This window comes from Batrachochytrium dendrobatidis, assembly GCF_000203795.2.
Source record: "Batrachochytrium dendrobatidis JAM81 unplaced genomic scaffold BATDEscaffold_15, whole genome shotgun sequence".
Lineage (NCBI taxonomy): Eukaryota > Fungi > Chytridiomycota > Chytridiomycetes > Rhizophydiales > Batrachochytrium > Batrachochytrium dendrobatidis.
Window position 1 is genome coordinate 424,582 of NW_006281113.1, and position 22,034 is coordinate 446,615.

The 22,034-nt window shown below is 39.3% G+C and overlaps 8 protein-coding genes across 8 annotated transcripts; 2 read left to right on the plus strand and 6 right to left on the minus strand.

Moving 5' to 3' along the window:
- Positions 1-177: 177 nt before the first annotated feature.
- On the minus strand, positions 178-3,190 carry BATDEDRAFT_37480 (uncharacterized protein). The gene is made up of 4 exons (XM_006682186.1): positions 3,074-3,190; positions 2,756-2,809; positions 1,465-2,466; positions 178-1,343 (listed from the first exon to the last, which is right to left on the minus strand). The coding sequence occupies exons 3-4, from the start codon at positions 2,432-2,434 to the stop codon at positions 205-207; spliced, it is 2,109 nt and encodes a 702-aa protein (XP_006682249.1). The 5' UTR covers positions 2,435-2,466; positions 2,756-2,809; positions 3,074-3,190; the 3' UTR covers positions 178-204.
- Positions 3,191-4,011: 821 nt separating this feature from the next.
- On the minus strand, positions 4,012-4,759 carry BATDEDRAFT_37481 (uncharacterized protein). Its single transcript, XM_006682187.1, has one exon. It carries the CDS (start codon positions 4,705-4,707, stop codon positions 4,546-4,548), a length of 162 nt encoding a protein of 53 aa, XP_006682250.1. The 5' UTR covers positions 4,708-4,759; the 3' UTR covers positions 4,012-4,545.
- Positions 4,760-5,148: 389 nt separating this feature from the next.
- Positions 5,149-6,924, plus strand: BATDEDRAFT_27913 (uncharacterized protein; the record flags this gene model as incomplete). Its single annotated transcript, XM_006682128.1, has 7 exons — positions 5,149-5,438; positions 5,534-5,641; positions 5,712-5,829; positions 5,891-5,972; positions 6,051-6,186; positions 6,278-6,378; positions 6,449-6,924. 7 exons carry the CDS (start codon positions 5,149-5,151, stop codon positions 6,922-6,924), a joined length of 1,311 nt encoding a protein of 436 aa, XP_006682191.1.
- An 820-nt stretch (positions 6,925-7,744) lies between these two features.
- BATDEDRAFT_91985 (uncharacterized protein) lies at positions 7,745-8,659 on the minus strand (the record flags this gene model as incomplete). The annotated part of the gene is made up of 1 exon (XM_006682259.1): positions 7,745-8,659. One exon carries the CDS (start codon positions 8,657-8,659, stop codon positions 7,745-7,747), a length of 915 nt encoding a protein of 304 aa, XP_006682322.1.
- Positions 8,660-9,772: 1,113 nt separating this feature from the next.
- BATDEDRAFT_27915 (uncharacterized protein) lies at positions 9,773-10,591 on the minus strand (the record flags this gene model as incomplete). Its single annotated transcript, XM_006682129.1, has 1 exon — positions 9,773-10,591. The coding sequence occupies one exon, from the start codon at positions 10,589-10,591 to the stop codon at positions 9,773-9,775; it is 819 nt and encodes a 272-aa protein (XP_006682192.1).
- A 793-nt stretch (positions 10,592-11,384) lies between these two features.
- BATDEDRAFT_255 (uncharacterized protein) lies at positions 11,385-15,502 on the minus strand (the record flags this gene model as incomplete). Its single annotated transcript, XM_006682045.1, has 6 exons — positions 11,385-11,777; positions 11,878-12,705; positions 12,765-13,504; positions 13,604-14,012; positions 14,073-15,162; positions 15,333-15,502. Coding segments are annotated over 6 exons (3,630 nt in total), but the record flags the coding sequence as incomplete, so codon positions are not given.
- A 257-nt stretch (positions 15,503-15,759) lies between these two features.
- On the minus strand, positions 15,760-19,276 carry BATDEDRAFT_91942 (uncharacterized protein; the record flags this gene model as incomplete). The annotated part of the gene is made up of 12 exons (XM_006682260.1): positions 15,760-16,068; positions 16,128-16,357; positions 16,441-16,789; positions 16,890-17,147; positions 17,235-17,408; positions 17,497-17,774; positions 17,875-18,030; positions 18,119-18,400; positions 18,492-18,700; positions 18,777-18,825; positions 18,914-19,079; positions 19,181-19,276. The coding sequence occupies 12 exons, from the start codon at positions 19,274-19,276 to the stop codon at positions 15,811-15,813; spliced, it is 2,505 nt and encodes an 834-aa protein (XP_006682323.1). The 3' UTR covers positions 15,760-15,810.
- Positions 19,277-19,436: 160 nt separating this feature from the next.
- Positions 19,437-21,934, plus strand: BATDEDRAFT_17918 (serine C-palmitoyltransferase LCB2). The gene is made up of 2 exons (XM_006682082.1): positions 19,437-19,939; positions 20,627-21,934. The coding sequence occupies exons 1-2, from the start codon at positions 19,485-19,487 to the stop codon at positions 21,768-21,770; spliced, it is 1,599 nt and encodes a 532-aa protein (XP_006682145.1). The 5' UTR covers positions 19,437-19,484; the 3' UTR covers positions 21,771-21,934.
- The last annotated feature ends 100 nt before the right edge of the window (positions 21,935-22,034 follow it).

The following is a 22,034-nucleotide window of genomic DNA, read 5'->3' on the forward strand; positions in this document are numbered from 1 at the left end:
GCTAACCTGACATGTGTCATGTAGTGTGTATTCGATCAATATGGGTATTAACCAAAGTTGTGACTGATTGCCAATGTATGATTCTCACTCGGCCTCGAGCCAACAAATATCCTTTTTTATCACGACACTTTAAACTGCAGTTCAATATTTAGTTGTACAAAACAAACTTATCAATTTATAAACCGAATAGAAAAACTGAAAGTGTTATTTCTTAATGACATCAAAGTCGAGTGGAGGGCAAATAACAGCATATACAACAGCCATTGCCTCCATAACACAAGCGGCATATTGTAAGATAAGTGCCAAAGGAATACACAAGATAATTAAGATTGGATTGAGTTTACGATCTACATTCTGAACCAAAATACCAATTTGGTATAGATAGGTGAATGTAACAAAAGAAAAATCTTTGACAAATCCAAACCAACGAGGGGTACCTTGTTTGACAATAAAACCTAGAACAAGAGCAGCGAGTGTACAAAAAAGTGAAAGGGTACCGATGCCCCAGAAAAAGGCCCATATTTTGGGAAGTATATATGGAAGACGACGAATACCAACAAACCATCGACGACGCTGCTTAAGAAAGCCAATAAAATCAACGGGTGACTGTTCACGAATGATGCCAGGCACCTTGCTGCACTTGAATCCACTTCTGTGGGCACTCACGGCAAACTGATAATCTTCAGTTAGCGAGCCAAGATCCCAAGTAACAGAGTTTTCTACAGCGCCATTGTTGAGCAGGAAAGAGCCGTGAGCACCGAAAATAGGGGAATGGAAGTACGAGTATTGCAGAGCGAAACGAGACAAGTCATCGCCAACACGAATGGCATCGGCACCAGTAAAAAACCAATTGGACCAGTACTTGTACTGGTTGTACAGGATGATGCCCTGGCCCCAGTGATAATCGTGTTCATACCAGATAAACTCGAGAATAGTTTTGATAGTCTCGTCGTCAACAACAGACTCTTCGTCCAAATGCAAAACCCAGTCGTGTTCAGTGAAGCGCATAGTCTGGCGATACCATTCCAAAGCACGAGCCTTGTATTTTGAGCTTTTAGTGCGGAAAAGCTTAGGACAGGTGTAGCAATTGATATTTTCAAAAAAGTAGGGTTCATCAGTGAGGACATGAACACGCACACATGGATGTAAACGCTCGAGATGTTTATGAGCGTTCCATGAACGATATACGGCCTCACGATTGTCACCTTTGGTGACAGTTAAAATGTAAAGATTATCGACCCTGCGCTTGGGTAGCGAGTCGCTATAGAGAAACTTTGGGGTACGAAACGGAAGAATCAGTCCAAAAAAGCAAATAATGGTGTATGGAAAAGGCAAAATCCATCCTACAAGACAAACCAATCGCGTTAGTAAAGTCAATGAAACACACGTGATTTGTACAAAACCAAAAGCCCAGCCATGTGACAAACAATTGGGACCCTGAAAAACCAAAACATTGAAACTCACCAATCTTCCAGTAGCAAGAGTAGTTCCAGAGCACATTATCTACATAATCCTGAGGCATCTTAAAGTGGAACAGGTATGTGCCGCCCACAATGAAAATAAGGGAAAAGATCCACCATTCAGAAAGTACTGCAATTAGAAACTTTGTGTTACCAGTGTTAGTGCGAATACCAGCATCATCGCCCAGCGCGTATGAGCGGGCTGGAACATTGGGATTAGAAACAGGGGGAGTGGATCCATCTTGTTCAGACTGTTGAAGAGGATATGGCTTTTGAGCGGCAACCCGAGGCTGATTGGGACCCAATATGCCAGAAGCGGCAGGACCAGCACGGGTTTCTGGAGTATCTTCATAGAAAGTGCCAGTAGATTCGGAAGCGGCATCGTCCCAGTCCTGTAAGCCATTGTTGGCAGCGGGTGATTGCATTCCCTGAGCATTAGGATAACCCATCTGTCCAGGATTTAGACGAAGCTGCTGAGGTGCATATCCATATCCTTGGGGTGGCTGATAATTAACATTGTGTTGATGTTGGCCAGGAGGGTTAAAAGGAGGACGAGGACCACCAGCACCACCACCTTGCATGACAGGGTTAGAAGGCTGGTATGGTGCATAACCATGAGCAACATGGGGAATAGGTCTGTATTGAGTAGACGAGGGCGGAGGTATGCGCTGTCTGTTCATGTTGGGACTGGGATGTTGTTGCATTTGTGGTGCACCAGGCTGACCTTGGTAATGCTGCTGCATTTGTGGTGTACCAGATTGATGAGCCTGTTGGTTCTGATAATGCTGCTGCTGCTGGGAATAATACTGATTGTATTGCTGCTGCTGTTGAGCCTGTTGCTGCTGTTGCGGCATAGAACCCACTTGCAATGGCATCGAATCAGGTGGCGGCGATTGCCGATATTGGGGTTGCGGTTGATTGCGTAATGGCAGCGCCTGCTGCTCTGGTCGACTAGGAGATTCAGACAATTGCATTGCAGTACCCAATGCTAAACAGGTTTACTATACTGAACACAGAAAGTAATCAGGTTAGAATATAGAACCGAAATAGTCGGGGTATTAGAATGATTTACAACCCAAAGTAAAAGGATTAGAATGAAGGGGTTTGTAGGGTTTTAAGGGTGCTGGGCATAGCTTACAACAATTTCCTAAAATAAATAGGGATTATATACAATGGCGTTGTCGAGCCATCAAACAATACGAGCAAGTGCCAGAAAAATTATGCATTCAAGGGGGCAGGGCGAGTTACAACAATAGCAGATTGCAGGCAAAATCATAGCATCAGTTAATGTATACCTTATTGCACAAGCAGAACTATTAGCTCTTTCAGTTAATAGTATATACAAGATGCTATATTAGAAAATTACAGAATGGACAGGATATTCAGTATCAATCGACAGGTTCCAATAGACAACTAGAAACAAAAGTACAAAATAAAGAGTGGGAAAGAATAGAATTGAAATTTAAGACTCGAATAAGTGGCAAACTAGATGTTTGTTTGAAAGTTAATGTGGACCCAGCACGACTAAATGGCGATTACACCAAATTGATTGGGCAATCTTGACAAGGCGGAGATGTAGCAATAAGCCATGATAATAGTGGAAAAATTCTTACTGTAGACTAATAGACAAGGTGGTTGCGTAGTAGACGCAGCTGCAGAGAATCGACTGGCTAGCGCGCTGAGAGAATTCAATTGGCTGAACTCGAGTGGCAAATCACGCGTGTTCTAAAAAATCAAAAAGTTAGCTGAGTCGCAGTTTATTGTTGGCTGTGTAGTCTGGATTTCAAGCCTATTATTGTTTGATAATAATCGGAATGGGGCCCAGAGTCAAGCTGAAACATTGCTTGCTAACGGGTAGATCTTTTATTGACAGCCCATACTGTAACCATTCAGGTCTAGTCAAAGCATTCTGCTATGCATCAGTTTCATGTGCCTCCCTTTTACAGCATTTTTAATGGAAATCAATTTAGGAGCGATACAAACACCAAGATCGTCCTGGCTGAATATTTTCAGGAACAGAAGTCCCTTGATGAAGCAGACAGTCGCTGCATTCAAGTTGAAGGAGGGATACTCGGTCATAACAAGTGCAATCAAACCCAAAAACTTACCAAAATATATTCAGAAATAGATGGTAGAGATTAAATGGGCAGCTCAACTGCAAGTAAACAACTAATATGCCTAAATTGAATTAGCTGGTTGCGGGGAATGGGTTTGAATTTATCATATGTGGGTTGCCCAGCCTCGGCTATTTTGCATGAGGCAAGTCATACCTTTCCAATCCACATTCAATTAAAAAGCAGTCTTGCTTGGATGTGGCTCAGCGATTATAAGCCATGTATAAGCCTGCATTGTTGGGGGAGGTTATGGATGAATCTTGAACTGCAAGACCAAACAGAAGCAATTTCTGTTTAATCCGACTTTTTTGAATAGCTACTATTTCAGCCATCTCTACAAAGATTGTTTGGGCTATACTAGCTTATTTGCCACCAATTCTGGTTTATTGTCAACTGTATGACCTGATCTATATCTATCCAGATTCATGTTGATGCGCAGCATATACTTTGGAATATCCTGCACTCTTTCCACTTGCTGGCAATTGCTCCTTCATTCTCAGACATGCCATGATTTCAATGTTTTGAGCAATGCAAATCTACCAACTGCATTCAATTTGATTCCAAGCATGTAGACTGGGCTGTGACGTAGGCAGAAATGGTATGACCATAAAGCTTCAAGTCACCCTTAATCAGATATCGACTGACAGGGCCAGTTCGTACTAGACTCCCTAACATTAAGCCAGATCCGTAGTATTGTGTTTATCAAAATTTCAATGGTCAAGTGTGCCTCAAGGTATCCTGCTTGGGACTGGTCTGCCAAAACCAGACAGCAATGTTCAAACGTGACACTCTGACTCGACACAGGAATATTTTATGCTATGCATTTATGAGCAATGCATCTTCCCTGCCATGTTTAGCCAGTCTATCCGTATTGAAATACTGACAGTGAGTCTGCAATGAATTCGATGCAGATCCCCTAATGGTCGTCTAATCGACTTACAGCCGTATTCATACATTGACTGCCTCTTGCTTTAGAATAGATGATGGTTAAACATTTCTTGCGCTTTCCTATTGGAAATTGACTGCTTATTGAATAAACAAGGCTCATCATATGATACACAAACTATAGTTTGGGTTGAAATAGACTTCGTTTGGCACAGCCATACACTTGTACGATCACCAGATTCACGCATTGTAACCCAGATATTGCGTTCGATTTCCAATGTTGCCAATACAATTGTGTCCAAGCTCATGTATTCTAATATTTATACGTTTACGATCTAGTTCAAGAAAACAATCTCGGAAATTCAACTGTTGTTTTTATGCCGATCGCCAGGATAAAAGTCAATCAACTTTGTCAAAGTTGATGGCAATGTTGCTCAGTAAGATTGGTACCAATCATGTCATAAGACTGCTTATTATTCACCGACACTCTTGTTTAATGGTTTACTTCAAGTGAACACGACTGTAATAAATGACTCTGGATCTATGCATGAATGGTTTTCTGTTAACCAGCTGCATCGCTGAATAAATATGTAAAGCGGAATGTTTGGACATCCATAAACTCGCTTGTATTTGAATCAACATTGCAGCTGTAGGGCGATATTCAAACAACATTCTACATTACTAGATAGATGAAGCCATCAATTCATCATCGTCCATACTTGAGCACATTGAGCCGTACAGGCTTACTGCACAATAGTCAACAGCAACCCGGTTCGGATAGTATAAGCCTTAATATATTTTTGTTATTGAAACAGAGAGAACTTGTACCTGATAGAGCTGGCTCACTTTGTCCATTACCGCTTGTATGGGCTGCTCGTCAGTATGCCAATATACAAGTCTCTGAAAACAAAACCATTGGATCTCACACTGCTGGAAACGGATGCACTTGGCTTGATATTGCTCAGAGCAATGATCGATTGTATGACTACCAATAATCATTTGTTCAAATACTCTGGTTTGGGAAAATCATCTAACTCTAGAATGTTGTTGTATGGCATCCTTGTTTGGTAATAGTTTGCTGGCAGCTAGAACCGATCTGTCCATTTCTATATATGACTTGGATGATCACATACAGCATTTTAATGGCATGAATACAACCCGTCGAGTAGCAACAATATCAAGGTGATATACTCTTGCAAGATCTATTCAATATATTATAGACCAATGTGTTATTGATAAAATTACTTGTTAGTGGACTGGGTCATTCCGCAAAGATCACTGGTGTCTATTGGTTCCCACTTGATCCTGGACTGTTTACTACAAGTTCGTTTGATCGCTGTATCAAAGTGTGGGACTCGGCTACTCTAGAAGTAATCAGTCCTTGTCTTGGCTAAACTAGCAATGTTTGATATTCTAGCTTAATGATTTTAGGCCGCGTTTACCTTTAGGTTGGACGACTCGGTGTATACTCATGTCATGTCCCCGATTGCTTCAACCCATGCGTTGATTGCAGGTTTGGTAAACTTGGATGCAGTAGTTGCATCTATATTGTAATGATTAGCTTGTTTTGAACCGATTCATTTTATTATAGCTGGAACAAAGGCTTCGCATATTCGACTATGCGATTTAAAAAGTGGTGCATTGACACATTCATTGGCTGGACATAAAGGGCCGGCAGTATCACTTCAGTGGTCACCAGTGCACGAGTTTCTTCTTGCCTCTGGAAGGTAGTAATATCTATTTTAAATATGATCCGTTTTGTAGCATCTTGAAAATGGCACTGTCGAGTTTAACAGTTGTATTCTATTATATGTTTAGTGTCGATGGCACAATAAAGTTTTGGGATATTCGCAAGGGAAATGCGTGCATATGGTCAACCTATCACAGTGAAAATATGCACTACTCAAAAACTAGTCCATGTATGTATTACTCTTGGAGTTTACTTTTTTGCTCCGTGCCATTCTATTAAACGATCATGATTCAAAATAGATTCTCAACATCCACGTGTCAACGGTCTAATATTTACTTCGGATGGTCAATCTCTTGTCAGTACCTCTCACGATGAACGCATTCATCTTTGGAATGTCATGGCAGGTACACGTCGCGAGGTCTACTATGGTCCACATTTTCATAATCGTACTCCTGCAACATTGAAAATGGCCATCACACCTTTAGACTCTACTTTACGTCCACTATTGATTTATCCATCCGACACACACCATATACTAATGTATGACTTGTGGACAGGCGAGTTGGTAAAGCGACTATCAGCACATTTGGGACGAGTTGGGTGTATTGCTATTCGACCAGAAACCCAGCAATTTGTTTCTGGTGGGGTGAGTGATCCAATTCTTTTATGGGAGCCTAAAAATTCAACTGAGCAGAACAAAACAAACCAAAATCAGTTTGGTAATGGCGAGCTTGATCCAATGGATGATGCATGGAGTGACGCAGAATCTGGATAGGCTATTGGTTTTGCGTGGGATTCTGTTGAATCAGAGTTTAACTCGTAACAAAATAGCCAGTTTAACAAATATATATTTTTAGCAGTATTATGCAATCTGTTATTTGAAAAATGAAACATTGTGTATATATCAGGCTAAATAAGATAGGGTAAGCATGCTTCAATTATAGGTATGCATTTTAGAATACAAAGATTTAAACCAGATAAACCACAATATTTCCATTGCTTAATATTTTCAATTTTGATAAACCAAATCATACAAAAGTTGAATGACTTGTTTTTTGAACTAGAACGCGAATGTATTCGAGATTCGGAATACAGCAAAAATGAGTCTTTGTACAGTACTATTGGCAATATCAGAACAATCAGCCTCAATATCAGACTCCAAACTTGGTGGTTGTACATATATGACTATACCAAATGAAAACTAGAGTATTTAGGTTAAAACTATGGTTTGATTGTGTATCATATGATGAACGTTGTGATTATTGAAGAATCGAGAGTGTTTATTGAACAAACAGTGCAGTCAATCTGTGACAGAAAGCGCGACGAATGTTTAAATACTGTTTATTTTAAAAACAAGTGATTGCAATATAAATACAAGTGTCAATTTTACGCGAATACAGGTGTAGTAGGATCTCGTGTATATATACATCATGATACATTTTAACATTCAGTTATTAGACTTGACTGAATGCAAAATAAATCAAAAATAGTAAACAAAAGCTCATCTGCATGATTAAATTTGTGTGATAAAGATGCTACCAATAATCACCAGATAGGCAGACTTATAAAGCCAAAAAGTAGAAACTGCCAAAAAATCAACTCTTGTCAAGATTAATTTCATCCATGGATCCAAGTGTTTTGCTCTTGGTTGACTTTTCTTTAAAAGCTGGAGTGTGTTTTAACTGATTCTTTGGCAGTGACTTCTTTTTAGCTGATACTTTTTTCTTCTCGGCAGACTCTAAAACACCATTTGATGCCGTTGCCATGGAATCTGTAAAATTAGCATTCTGGTTACGTCTTGTTGCTGGATTTTGAATAACAGCACGTAATAGTTCCATTGAGATAAAGCTGCACTCGCCATATATATGGAGTGAAAGGTCGCCTAACAGTGAAATACCAGGTCTGGAGTGGCCTGTAACCGTCATAGTAATGATTGCACCTCCAGATAAGATTACAAAGCACGAAACTGCCAGTAAGACAAATTGAATACGAAATGTGGCAGTAGTATCACGCAGTCGATACAATACAAAATAGACCAAAAAGGTTTGCTGCATGAGATCGTAGATACCAAGAGCGGATGGCCAAATGATTTGCACCCATCGCAACGAATAAAAAGCTCCTGGAAAAAACGGGTAGAATGCTGTGATTAAATAGATTTGACTAACTGCAACCACACCTATTTGTACATAGGTCACAGCTTTTGGAGTAACGTATCCAAAAAAAGGTGTAAGAATTTTTAAAAATTCCAGTTGAGCGACAATAAAGCAAATCGTTTCGATGCCACGAAGAACATTTGACATGGAAGTTCCGACTGGTCCTTGCATTTCTAAAATATATTCCCAGCATGCATCAATTATAGCATTGATAATGACTAGTAATCCGGCAGATCGAAGACAGTTTCCATAAAGTAATGAGGGGAGTTTACGTACTCTGTAGAAAAGAACAAGGACAACAATTTCAATCATAACAACCAACGATATCGATGCATAGTTGATAGGATCGTATGTCATGAGTAATATCAAAATTGTTTTTCAATTAAATAAGAGTTTGCTAATCTGATGAGAATATTAGTAAACTGAAATAAGTATAGCCAAGGTTGGCAAGGAAAGTTTAAAATCAAAAAGTTTTGATGAAAGTTTTGTAAAGCTAAATTAAATTGAGTTACAAATACTTGCAGCTCTGTATTCGCGTAAAATTGACACTTGTATTTATATTGCAATCACTTGTTTTTAAAATAAACAGTATTTAAACATTCGTCGCGCTTTCTGTCACAGATTGACTGCACTGTTTGTTCAATAAACACTCTCGATTCTTCAATAATCACAACGTTCATCATATGATACACAATCAAACCATAGTTTTAACCTAATACTTTAGTTTTCATTTGGTATAGTCATATATGTACAACCACCAAGTTTGGAGTCTGATATTGAGGCTGATTGTTCTGATATTGCCAATAGTACTGTACAAAGACTCATTTTTGCTGTATTCCGAATCTCGAATACATTCGCGTTCTAGTTCAAAAAACAATGGTCGCACGTATCAGAAATGCAACTGTTGTTTGTATGCCAATCACCATGACAAGGACAGTTGAATATGAAAGAGTTCATGACGTAACGCTGGTCAATAAATTATATAGCCATTATTTCAAGAAATTGGTTGTTTATAATGTATGTTGGCATGTTTATCCAGTGTTCCATTTGACATGAATATGACTAAAAATAAACTATATAGCCCATTGAGATTTTAAACCTTGCATTTCAAACAAAATAATGCGCACCAATCAATGTATACACCAATTCTCATATTATACAAACTAAATATTAGGTATTAGAGTAACCAAGTATGACGCAAATTTCAAAACGTAATTACATATATTTCAACATAAAGGCTGGTAATGTTTATAGATTTGAATAACGAATAAAATAGTTTCAACATTGAAATTTAAAATGCTAGTCACTAATTGTAAAAGTACAATGATTAACTCCATATGGATTGATCTTTGTGATTTTCCGTTAGCCAGCAATCTGACTGCCCTTGATTACAAATTCTTGCTGTGCGTAGTTCATTTAAAACTGGTCGTGTAGTAGCTGATGTGAATCTCAACAAAAGTCTGGTTTGTTTCAACTTGTTACGGCTTTCTGAGGTTTCTGGAGTTTTTGAGATTTTTGAGATTTTTGCGATGACTGAGGATCCAACACAGTATTTAAATACTGATTTTTGGGACGTTTTGCAATAGAATCTTGAAGAGCAATACGTAATATCTCCATTGATGCAACACTACATTCGCCATAAAGATGCATTGTCAAGCCTCCTAATAATGAAATGCTCGGACCCATTTGATATCCAATGCAAAGCTCAATATATGCGCCTCCAATCATAATCACCAAGCCAGTAAATGCCAGTATCACAAACTGCAAACGAAATATCTTTGTAGTGCTGCGTAATTTGTATAATACAAAGTAAATCAAAAAAACTTGCTGAAACAAGTCGTATAAACCAAATACTGCAGGCCATATAATCTGCACTGTGCGAAGATAATGCATAGTGGGAGGGTATAGAGGGTAGAAAGCACTAAACACATAGATTTGGCTGATAACAACGATGCAGATCTGAGCACGCAAAACAAGCTCATGGGTAATAGACTTGAAAAACGTTGTGAATATTTTGAGAAACTCGAGCTGAGCAACAATAAATAAAAGAGCTTCTATACTCATGAGGAAATTTGATATGCTAGTCCCAATAGGCCCTCTAAACTCGTAGATGTATTCCCAACAAGAGATTATGATGACGTTTGCAATAAGACATGCTCCGGAATACCGTAGGCAGTTCGCGTACAAGCGCGACGGAAGCTTGCTCAAGCGATAAAGAATGACAAATCCAAATATGACTAATAGCGCAGATATCATGAGCACAAAATAATCAGGTGGCTGCAGAGTCATGATGTCGAAATGTAATGACTATACTGTTTGATATGAAAACTACCACTTCAAATCAGTTATCATAAGGAGATGGCTATGATGCAATAGATTCCTACAAAATTGCTAGTTCTATAGAAGTATAAAATCAAGTATTTATAAAATCTAAATAAATAAAGCCAAATTGGTAATCATGTGTAAGCAAATGACGGTTAGCTTTTAACCAATAAGATAAATATTTGTGCAAGTTTTTGAACAATATTGTAGCATGTCAAATATTTGACGATTTTCAATGGCTTCCAAGCTTTGCAAAGCGTCAAGTGAACAATGTCATAATGCAAGTATTTCATAGCTTCAGTAAAATTTAAAAAAATGACAAACAATACAGATTGAAGCAGACCCTGAATAGATTATATTCAAAATAGCTACTATAGTACTCATTTTCCCCATCCCAACTTTGACATCTACTATGAAGCTAGACCGTGTTTGGAACATATGCGCTTTATTCAAAACAAAAATGCAGTACCTGATACAGATTCGGTCTGATAGGTCACATGGTTTTAGAGATTGAATGACTCAACACTGCATATTTAAAGCTAAAACTCGGCATTCCTCATAATAGTATTGTGCACTAGCAATTTTCATATAAATCCAACAAAAAGATACCTCTTGTTCATGCATGATTGCCAGAAACGTTTGCACCAACAGCAACTTCCTTTTCCACCAGTGCAAATATATCAAAGCACAGGGCAGTAGGCATCTTGACTTCTTTTAGGAAACCTGCAAACTTGGGCATATCACGATTACCGGATTCGGTACTTGATTGAGTACGCGCCATATAGATGACCGTCTTACAGCAGGAGTGCAAAAGTTCACGATGCTTTTCAATTTCTTGTTTCACAGCACTGGGTTTAGTCTTGGAAGTAAGTGTTGCACGAAGAGCATCGACAGCAGTGTCTAACGTAACAGAAAGAGCCATACTATTCACTGTGGCAAGACGTTGTAGCATCAAGTGCGAGATGATTTTGATCTCATGTGCTGGATCTGCAATACCTGCAATAGCGCGTTCAATAAAGGCATGAATTTCAATACTGGAAATACAAGAATCTAGCAGTGTGTACATGCACTCAAATGCTGCTTTGCGGGTATCCAGACCAGTATCAACCTTGTGCTTAAACGGCCCCATTTCTACAACATGAATGTACGCCTCCTATTTATCCAGATACAGTCAAGAGTAAAATTTGCAATAAATATCAAATATGCTAAATAGTCACAAAAGTAGCTACAGTAATGCAAATCAAATGGCATACATTCACAAGTGTCTCTTTGTACAGCAGGGGAAGAAGCTCTCCAAGGGACTGGCAAATCAGTTGTGGCTTGGAATGAGCAACGGCATTCAAAGCACCAATAGTAACCCGACGAACATTCAAATCCTCGTCCTGTATAAGTCGTAAAATATCCAGCACCAGGGGTTCAAGCAAAGAAATATAGGCATCAGATCCACCATGTTTTCGAACAGAAAACGTGTACCTCACTGCACTCACAACTGTGACTCGAGTAGTAGGTTTGGAAGAAGATAGCTGCGATTGCAACTGAGGAAGAAAGGACTGTGCATCAGATGTAGAAATCAACCCCAAACACTCTGAAACGACATTGCAAGTACTGTCTTCCAGGTCAGTATCTGTTTTTTCAAACAAAATCTTCCAAATGCCAGGAAAATAGGCAGACATGGCGGTTTGAGTAGATTCAGTACAAAGAGAAACCTCAATAACCTCTTTCAAAGCTAAGAGGGAAAGATACTGATGAACAGTCGCCCCACGAACCGCTTCAACAATCAATGGAAGATAAAGTGGCATATTTCCAATAGCAATATGACCGAGGGAAAACGCTGCCGCGTTTTTGATTTCCTCTGATGGCGAGTCAAACAAATTAAACAGCGTAGTATGAAGCGTGGGTGCTGTCTGGAAAAGATCGTGGTAATGTCCAATCTCTCCTATACTAAGCAAAGCTAAATACTTTGCGTTGGGCTCTCCTGGAGTTGCAATAACGTCTGTAATAAACTTGTCAAGCAGTGGCGACACTTGTAATTTTTTGTTTGTAGTGAGTGCTGCAATTGACTTGGATACTACTGGATATGCCTAAAATCCAGTTGTAAATCATATTAATTCAAGTCCAGTAAAACAGAGTGCAGATTTACAATATATAGCAAATTTACCTCTTTACGACACTGGACCTTGGACAAGAGTTCCTGGATACATTCGGCAGAATATGCGTCGTTTTCGGCAGAAGCCAATATCCTCCAAAAATCAACAAGTAGATCCAGACTAGCACCTCCTGACACTAGATGCGGCATATCGCATACAATGGTAATAATAACGTGGACAATTTTGGATTGAATCAGTTGAACCGTTGAAGATGTGTTGCCTTTTTGCATCATAGAAATTAGCAAAGAAAGTGAGATGGGAAGGATCTGAAGATCAGACTCGGCGGTAAGCATATCATAGAGTAAATCCAAAATATCAGGGTACATGGATTGGCAATTGAATTTGCGTACAAGAGTTTCTACTGCGACCACCGAAGCAATGCGAAGTTGTCGATGGGTTTTACGCATATTGGCAGATATTTCAGAAACAATAACTGCCAAATGTGGGTTAAAGGCAGACAATGTTTGTAAAGGTGGATTGGCAAAAGGAGATTCTGCCATGTAGGTAATACAGCGAATAGTCATGAGTCGGGTCACTTCGTTTTTAAGACGATCGACAAGAATAGGAACTACTTTATCAGATAGATCCACTGGGGGTATCAAGTCGCAGGCTTGATGTACTAATACGCCCAAGGTACCAATAGCAGCTTCCTTGACTTCTACGCTCGTGTCGGTAGCTTTCACACACTCTAAAGTAAAGTTGAATATAGAGTTGATAAATGGCACACAAATGGCTGGTGGTTCAGCGGGAGTGATGGCATGAGCAGATTTGTTTGTTAAACCAACAACCTGCTTAGTAGAATTCGTGTCTGCTTGTCCAGTTACTACATTACAAAAAGGTCTCAATGTTTTAATAAGCACCGACATGACAGAAAATGCTCCTGCACGAATTTTGTAAAAATGATCGTTTCCGGCAGCTAGCACAGATGGAACCAGATGATTCATATAGGGATGAAATAGTTCAGGCGAATGGTTTTCAAGAAACACTTTAAGAAATTCAAGAACCTCGATTTTGAGGTTGGTGTTGGTAGTCGACCCATATGTTCCGCCTATCGCACCAGGAGTTTTGATAAACGGGTATTCAATGGCAGGGACAATTAAAGCAATACTGTCATCTAATCCACCACTCAAAACAAGCACGAGTTGTTTCAAAAGTTGAAATCCAGATAATCTGGTAGGGATAGATTTGCCAACCAGCTGTTTGGACAGCACCTTGACAATGCGAGGAACCAGAGCATTCAACTGTAAAGCAATTTGACTGTCTACAGAACCAACCATTTTTAATGGGCTCGTAGTAACGACGGTATCACTTTTCTGATGCTTTGCAACAATAGATTGCTGCAGTAGAGTCAAAAACGTATTGAACACGTCAATGCGGACGCTCTCTTCTCGTTCGGTGAAGCGACGAATTAGAGTTGGGCCAATCTGTGCATATAGCTCAGATAAGAATTCTGAATGTGTACCAATCAATGAAGAAAGAAGTTTTGCAGAGGCACGACGAACTTTCCATGATACATCATCATCATCAGAGTAATCATGATCTTCGTCATCCTCTTCATCTTCGTCCTCATCTTGATCTTCACTATCATCTGCATCGTCTTCATTGTAATTGGGGTCATATTTGACGTATTCTAATCCTAGTTGGATAATAGTAGGGATGTACGTCTTGATAGCAGCAGGGTTGCGTAAAATGAATGAATCGATGGTTTGAATGCACTGTTCACGCAAATCATTATCGTCCAGATTCACATAATTTAGTACTAGTGGAAAAACCTCGTGCAGATACGGTGCAAATCGGAATGAACACGAGCGACCAATGGCGGATGTGCATGCAATAAGTGATTGCAACTTTTGTAGATTTGCAGGAAATTTTTGGCAGCTTTCACCCTTGACAATTATATCACTGATGATTTTTTTAACAAGTTCAGCAAACAGATTATCCTGAATGTGAGGTACAAGAGATTCAATAGCAGTGATGGATCGTTTTCGAACAGCAGATCGAGCATTATCTAACAAAGGATAAAGAGTCTGGATAGAGTTTTGCTGTAGCTGCTTTGCCATGTCATCTGCAGGGGTAGACAAAAACTGACCCAAACGAGAAAAAATATCAGACAAGATATCAATGACATCCAATTGAGATTGATCCGACGATGATGTAGTAGACGTAGTAGTGCGATGCAACTGTTCCAACAGATTAGGTAAAAGTCGACGAGTAAGACTGCCCGTGAATGCAGCATCTAATGGAATTTCTACTACGACTGTTTTGAGTGCAATGCCAGCAATGTCCCGCAGTCCATCACGATCAGCAACTGTAGTGGTGAACATTTTACATAATTCATCCATGATGGTCCGGATTTGAGTTTCTTTAGCTTTACGAACAAGTGGAATCAAACTAAAAAACAACAGTTTAGCATTATTTCAAGATATTATTCGTGCAATGAGTTTCAATGATATGCTAGAGTGCATATTTATTTTGAATAGATTTGATCAAGACATTGAATTATGGAATGAATTATGGAATGAACTGTAATAGAATGAGCAAGAATAGATAAACAACAATACCATTTTGCAGCCATGTTCTGAACCTCGCCATTCTTATCGTCAATAAGTTTCAAAACAGCAGCAACCAACTTGCGTTCTGATCCATCATCAAGAATAAACTGATCCCCAGCAACCACAGTAGCCAGGTCATTGGCGGCCATAAAGCGGAAATCGCTGTCACTGGAAGCCATCTATAAAGCAATGTCATACATGAATATCAGTGATGAGTTATCAATGAATCATTTAAATGGTTTTATAGATATTGAATGTATTCCATGTTGTCATTGACTTCAACACCAAAAGAACAGACTTGTTGCAAGTCAACACCAGCATGAACATCATTCACAGCAGATCTGACCTTTTCCAAAAACTGTGACACTATATGTGCTGGACTGGAGTTGCTCATAATGAAAGAGTTTTAATAACTTGCTGGAATAATCGGTAAACTAAATCTAATCCCAAGTTTTATTATCTAATCGTTGCTTTCACAGCTTGAAAATCAACTTTTTCTAATCATGAGCGTACTGTTGGCTGACGAGCGTATGCCTACCGGCGGAAGTTGTTTAAGCAACATTCCACCACTTCGCATTCCTACAATGGGCGATAATGCGTTGTTGGTGTTGCGCTTTATCGCTCCTTTTTGACTACGTCGTTCAGTGTTTTTAAGAGCATTATAATAAGGCAACGAATCAGGATCTTCCTGTGACATACGTTCCAGTTGCAATCGATCAAACTTTTCTCCAATATCAAGAGCATCCTTAAAGTTGAAGTTGTAAGTAAATTTGCAAGTTTCATATCAAATTATTCAATTATTACCTCGACTCCGCCATTTCCATTTTCTGTAATCTGCGCGCCATATATCGACTCATACCATTGCTCAAATTCTGTCATGAGTTTTTGTCGACTTTGATCTGTCATTCTAGTACAGTATTCTACTTCTGTGCGAGTAACTCGAAGACTGTCAAATTTCTCCTTGTATTGCTCTTTGAATCGCTTCAAAGTATTCGTCAGAGTATATTCATCTTCGTCAATGATAATATCCTCTCCTGTATACATTCACAACTCAATTTTAAGCATGGATCCTCAGAATAATTCAAAACTTGCAATGTATGATTTAAAATCATGTTACCATCTCTAACATGAGCATCTTTCTTTTGTTCTAGATGTTCTTTGATTTCATCTATTTTACGCTTGATTTGGTTTGCAGATTCGGCCAGCTCCTTTGCCATACGCCGTTTCTCCTTGAGTGCAAGCTTGTTGTCTGTCAAAATATGATTCATCTCTAATCCTCGTCCACGCTTAAATGATTCAAATTCATCAGCTCGTGAAAGTGGAGTGCTACCATATCTACGATCACGAACAATACCCCCGCTATCGGTAACAACACTTCCAACTCCTATATTGGCTCCTTGACCAGATTCAAAATTAATGATACTCTCATCTTGCCGTGGATTGCACTCTACATCTTCCGATATTGGCTAATCATATCTCTATAATTAGTACAAGGCTTTACCCGGTGCTGCAAAATTATGCCATATTGTTTTATATTTAATATTGGCAATATATACTTTTACTTACAAGCACATCTTGAGCTATTTCGTCTGTATCACGATTTCCCACTGACAGCATTGTTGCTTTACGATCGCGCTTGGCTGTTACTGTGCCTGCTAGACGAGATTGAGGGTTTAGTGGCTGGCCACTTCTAAGCAGTGCGGCGCTACCAGAACCAGGTAGATGCTTTGTACCCGATGGTGCTAAACCAATACCAAATCCAGAACTCTCTATCTCACCGACGCCATCGTCACGATCTGGCTCATACACACCCTGTTTTCGTCCCTGACATTCAGTTTTGTTGATTAAAAATTAAAATCTTTTAGTTTAAAAATTGTTTTGATTCATGTAAATTATAATGATCAAACTTACTGCTCCTCCACCAACATCCGAGTGTTGTTCTCCAGCCGGATCACGAACATTTGTCACATTGAATGTAGTCTGTTTATGAGTACGCTGTACTGCATCGTCCATTTCTGCCTCCATATTTCTATACATTAGTCTGAAAATTGAAAGTATTTCTCTAATTTGTCTTAAATTAACAATCTATAGAAATACAGTCTTGATTAAAACCACATTTTTTCATAACTATGGTCTGAAAACAACGCCATTAAAGCCAATTGTATAAACTAACCTCGATCTCATCTGCTTCATTATCTATATATGCCTTGACAAGTTTACTCAGTTCGTGTCGCTGGGCTTCGCTAAATGGTTCATACTGCACATGGCTTCTGTTGCATAGAGTATCATGCATAGATAGCTCTTGTTTAAGTTCCTTGACTTCACGCTCGTATTTTTTAATTAAAGCTTGCGGGTCGTAATGGACGTTGATTTCAGGAGTGGTGGATACGCACATCATTCTTGTAGCAAATCGCAATGTAGATATTGTTTCTTCAATGTGTTCCTTTTCTCCTGTACATTTATATAATAAACAGTGAGTTGAAATCCATCTAGTGTTGCTTTTGGCACAAAAGTGAGTATGCATACTTGTACAAAAACAAATGATGCTTACCCCAAATATTGGCAATCATGAGAGTGTTGCAGTTTCCACCAAGCGAGTCCCTCAACACGTGTGTCATTTTTGATTGTCTAAATGGAATATGATCTCGTTTTCTATCTGCCAGAGCAATGATGACTTGCTCAAGATACGTCAAAGATCGATTAATATCTAAACACGGTAAGTATTACAAATCCAGCATAGTAAGACACGAGTTAGTTTCTTTTACTTGTGATGACCAAATCAACTTTGAATTTACATGTTGCTTCCTTGAGCGATTTCCCCTTGGTTTCAGTTTTCGATAACCGCTCTGAACCAGCAAGATCAACCAAGTTGAGCTTGGAAGTGATAATTTTTTCAGATGATTCAATATTTGACCTTGACTCGATATACAGCGTAAAAATGCAATGAGATCTGGTAGAGCATTTGTTGAGTTGATGTTCGGATCTGGATCGGTTTGTTTCACCCTCAAACAGCAAGTTAAGTGCCTCCTCTTCATTGTTTGCATTTTGGATATTAAGACCTTTGACGTATGTTGACCCTAATTAGACACGTATATGTGAATGCATGTTAAGCTGGTAGACTAGGTTCAATTTATTTTTATGCAAAGCAATCTGCACTTGACAACTTACCACTTTTTTCTTCAACAACAGCCAAACTTTCGTTGTTGAGATTGCCAGATATAGATGCAAGCAAATCAATCATTTGTTCATTGTACACTTCGAGGTAAGAGATGCGTATATTGAATGAAAAGTTTGGACGTTGTGCAATCTCATGAAACACATGCGAAATTGCCCGTGGAATCAATCCTCTGTGCTTATAATTTTCAGAAGCACCAGTCCTACAAAAAGTTATTTGGAAAATGGGTCAAGATTTTGAAGTGTTTATGGATCCTATTCAAAAGAGTATTGGTTTACATTGTAAAAGTCTTTCCGGCACCTGTTTGACCGTATGCCATGATGGTCGCTGTGATGGGGAAAGATGGGAGTTGCAAGTTTAAATACACTCTTGAAATTGATTACATGACCAAAACTATACGAATATAAACACGCACCGTTATAGCCATCTAAAAGAGATTTGATGATGGGACCACCACAGTGGTCGTAAACCGCCTCCTGCGAAGCATTGTGCATGATATTATCAAACTTGAAGTCCCAATTCTCCTGCTGGTTGTTGATAAACCCCCATTCTTCGTTTTTAGGAATGTGTATATGCAGACTCTTGAAATTGAAGCACAAGATACGAATTAGTAGACTAAATTTGGAAAATACAGCACATATAGCTAGTATTTATACGAGGCATGAGTCGACAACTGCCCTACCAGTTTGTCATCGCCAAAGTTGATTATATCTTGAGCAAACGAAGAGGTTGGTCTAGTTCGTATGACGACCTTGACGTGTTTAGACTTTGAAGCCATGTGTTGTATCTACCAAGTCAAATGAAATTACTTTAAAAGCGAGGCTGTAACCGTTTAGGACGCAAGTAGATAAAGCAACGCCCCGTTTGGTTTGAAGGAAGCGAAAGTAACCCTAAATTTGTTTTCCATTTTACGTGAATACGGCTGTAACTATTGGTGACCAACTCGAGGACTATATATAATTTAATCGCAACATCACATTCGTATTATGGGCAAGGGAAAGAGAGCTGCAGTCATTCACTGCTCGCAGCCACCATTATCTACTACTGATGTGCTGTCTAAGCCAACCACTTCAACTGACTCGGTGTTTTTGGACGGTCCATCACTCTACAACTGTGATGCTGCTACTCTACTGCCTGATGAAGAGCAACTGCTCGAGTCTGCTCCTTTGATGACACTGGTCACTACATACATCTCTTATTTTATCCTGATTGTCTTTGGTCATATCCAGGACTTGTTGGGTTCCATTTTAGACCCAGAATCCTTCCGTCATCTGCGTACTCAAAACGGATATGCTCCCATCAGCTCTGGTTTCGATACTTTTTATCATCGTAGGCTATATGTTCGTATTAGAGACTGTTTCAACCGTCCTATCACCAATGTGCCTGGTGGTACAGTGCATTTGCTGGAGCGCACTTCGCTCGACTACAACAAGACCTTCCAGTTGAGTTTTTTAGAATGGCTTGTGCCTTTTGGTTGGTTCATCTAATGGAATGCTTGTCATTATCCATAACTGTATGGTTGACTCGGCCGAGGCTTTGAATTATAAACAGTAGGCTGTTTAGATACAATAGCTTAAAGCTGTATTCACGTAAATGGAGCATTTGTATTATCTTGCGGTGATTGCTTCGGAATAAGCAATGATCAAACATCCGATGTGCTTTTCTGGTAGAAATTACTGTTTCTTCAGTTGATATTCATCCTTGTTTCAAGCACGTTCATCATATGATGCACACATGATCAAACCATGGTTTGAACCTGTCCTTTCTCCGCTTCCGGCATAGCCATACATTTTAGGATCTTCAGACTATCCACTGTAGTCCAGATATTGAGTTTGTTGATGTTGTCAATTACAACTCTCTTCAAACCCCTGTATCCTGAAATCTCATGCTTTAGTTCAAGAAAACAAATGCATTTTGGCATTCTATTTTACACGAATACGACTGTAATGATTTGGTATTACTCGTGTACTTTTGGTTCTGATATTCCATGATTCATCGTCTCGATAATCTGGTATTTTTACCTATTGCCATATCAATCCTTTTTCAAACCATAAAGTGTAGCTTCATGACACTAGTGAATCCCTGTTCAAGTCCTGTTTTTAACCCAATTTCTATACTACACACATAGATTCACTGGTAAAACTCGCGAAGTACTCAACTTGTCATCTTACAACTACCTTGGATTTGCGCAGAATGAAGGTCCTTGTGCTGATGCTGTTCAAACAGCCATCAAAAAGAATGGTTTGATCTCTTGCTCACCCCGTCTGGAGGCTGGATCTGTTGAGCTGCACAGTCAAGTCGAACGTATGGTTGCCAAGTTTCTTGGACAAGAAGATGCCATTCTTTTTTCCATGGGATTTGCCACAAACTCAACCTCGTTGCCTAGTCTTGTCGGGAAAGGCGATCTTGTCATCTCTGATGAGTTTAACCACTCGTCGCTTGTCTTTGGTGTACGTCTTTCAGGTGCCAGTGTCAAGGTCTTCAAACACAACGACCCTATAGATTTGGAAGCTGTTTTGAGAGATGCTATCGCACAGGGTCAATCCCGCACTCACCGCCCATGGAAGAAAATTATTGTTATTATCGAGGGGTTATATTCCATGGAGGGCAATATCTGTAATCTTCCGGCCATTGTTGATCTAAAGCACAAATACAAGTTTTATCTGTACATGGACGAGGCACATTCTATTGGCGCATTGGGTCCCAACGGACGTGGTGTTTGTGATTATTATGGAATTGATCCGCTTGAGATTGATGTTTGCATGGGCACATTCACTAAATCTTTTGGTGCTGCGGGTGGCTACATTGCTGGAAAAAAAGAAATTGTAGATCATCTTCGTCTCACGTCTCACTCTGCTGTGTATGCAGAAGCTATGCCTATCCCTATTTTACAGCAAGTGTATACTTCTATGCGCATCATTATGGGCGAGATTTGTGGTGATGAAGGGAGACATCGTATTCAAACCCTTGCTCGAAATTCTCGGTTCTTTGCCTCGGAGCTTCGCAAAATGGGCTTTATTGTTTATGGCCGCGATTCACCTGTTATTCCTCTGCTGTTGTTTCATCCTGCAAAAATTCCTGCTTTTTCACGTGAGATGCTGAAACGAGGAATTGCGGTCGTGGTCGTGGGATACCCTGCTACACCCATCATCACTTCTCGAGTTAGATTCTGTATTAGTGCTGCTCATAGTTTGGCTGATTTGGAATGGGCGCTTGAACAGATTTCTGAAGTTGGAGATATTCTAGGACTGAAACTTCGTGTAGGTGCATAATGTGTTTGCAAGCATCCACTCTTCTATTTTTACAGGGAATCACTACTATATATTCCCAGCTTTAGAATGGTAAACAGAATCGAGGTTTGGGTGATGTCTATTGACAGGGATTTTGGTTATATTCAAAAAAGGTTTTTACAATCAATACAATTTAATCAAACATAGTAACGAAATTTTGTAGTGTTGAATAAGTTGATAATTGTTTGATATCAGCATTATTCATAGAACATCAAATAGTCAGAATACACAAACAGCCATGTTGGA

Bases quoted from the DNA above. Each gene is read 5' to 3' on its own strand.
- BATDEDRAFT_37480 (XM_006682186.1), bottom strand. From the start codon at position 2,434: ATGCAATTGTCTGAATCTCCTAGTCGACCAGAGCAGCAGGCGCTGCCA. The intron at 1,344-1,464 runs GTGAGTTTCAAT...TTTGTCTTGTAG, and splicing joins CTCTTGCTACTGGAAGATTG to GATGGATTTTGCCTTTTCCA.
- BATDEDRAFT_37481 (XM_006682187.1), bottom strand. From the start codon at position 4,707: ATGCGTGAATCTGGTGATCGTACAAGTGTATGGCTGTGCCAAACGAAG.
- BATDEDRAFT_17918 (XM_006682082.1), top strand. From the start codon at position 19,485: ATGGGCAAGGGAAAGAGAGCTGCAGTCATTCACTGCTCGCAGCCACCA. The intron at 19,940-20,626 runs GTTGAGTTTTTT...CTACACACATAG, and splicing joins GACTACAACAAGACCTTCCA to ATTCACTGGTAAAACTCGCG.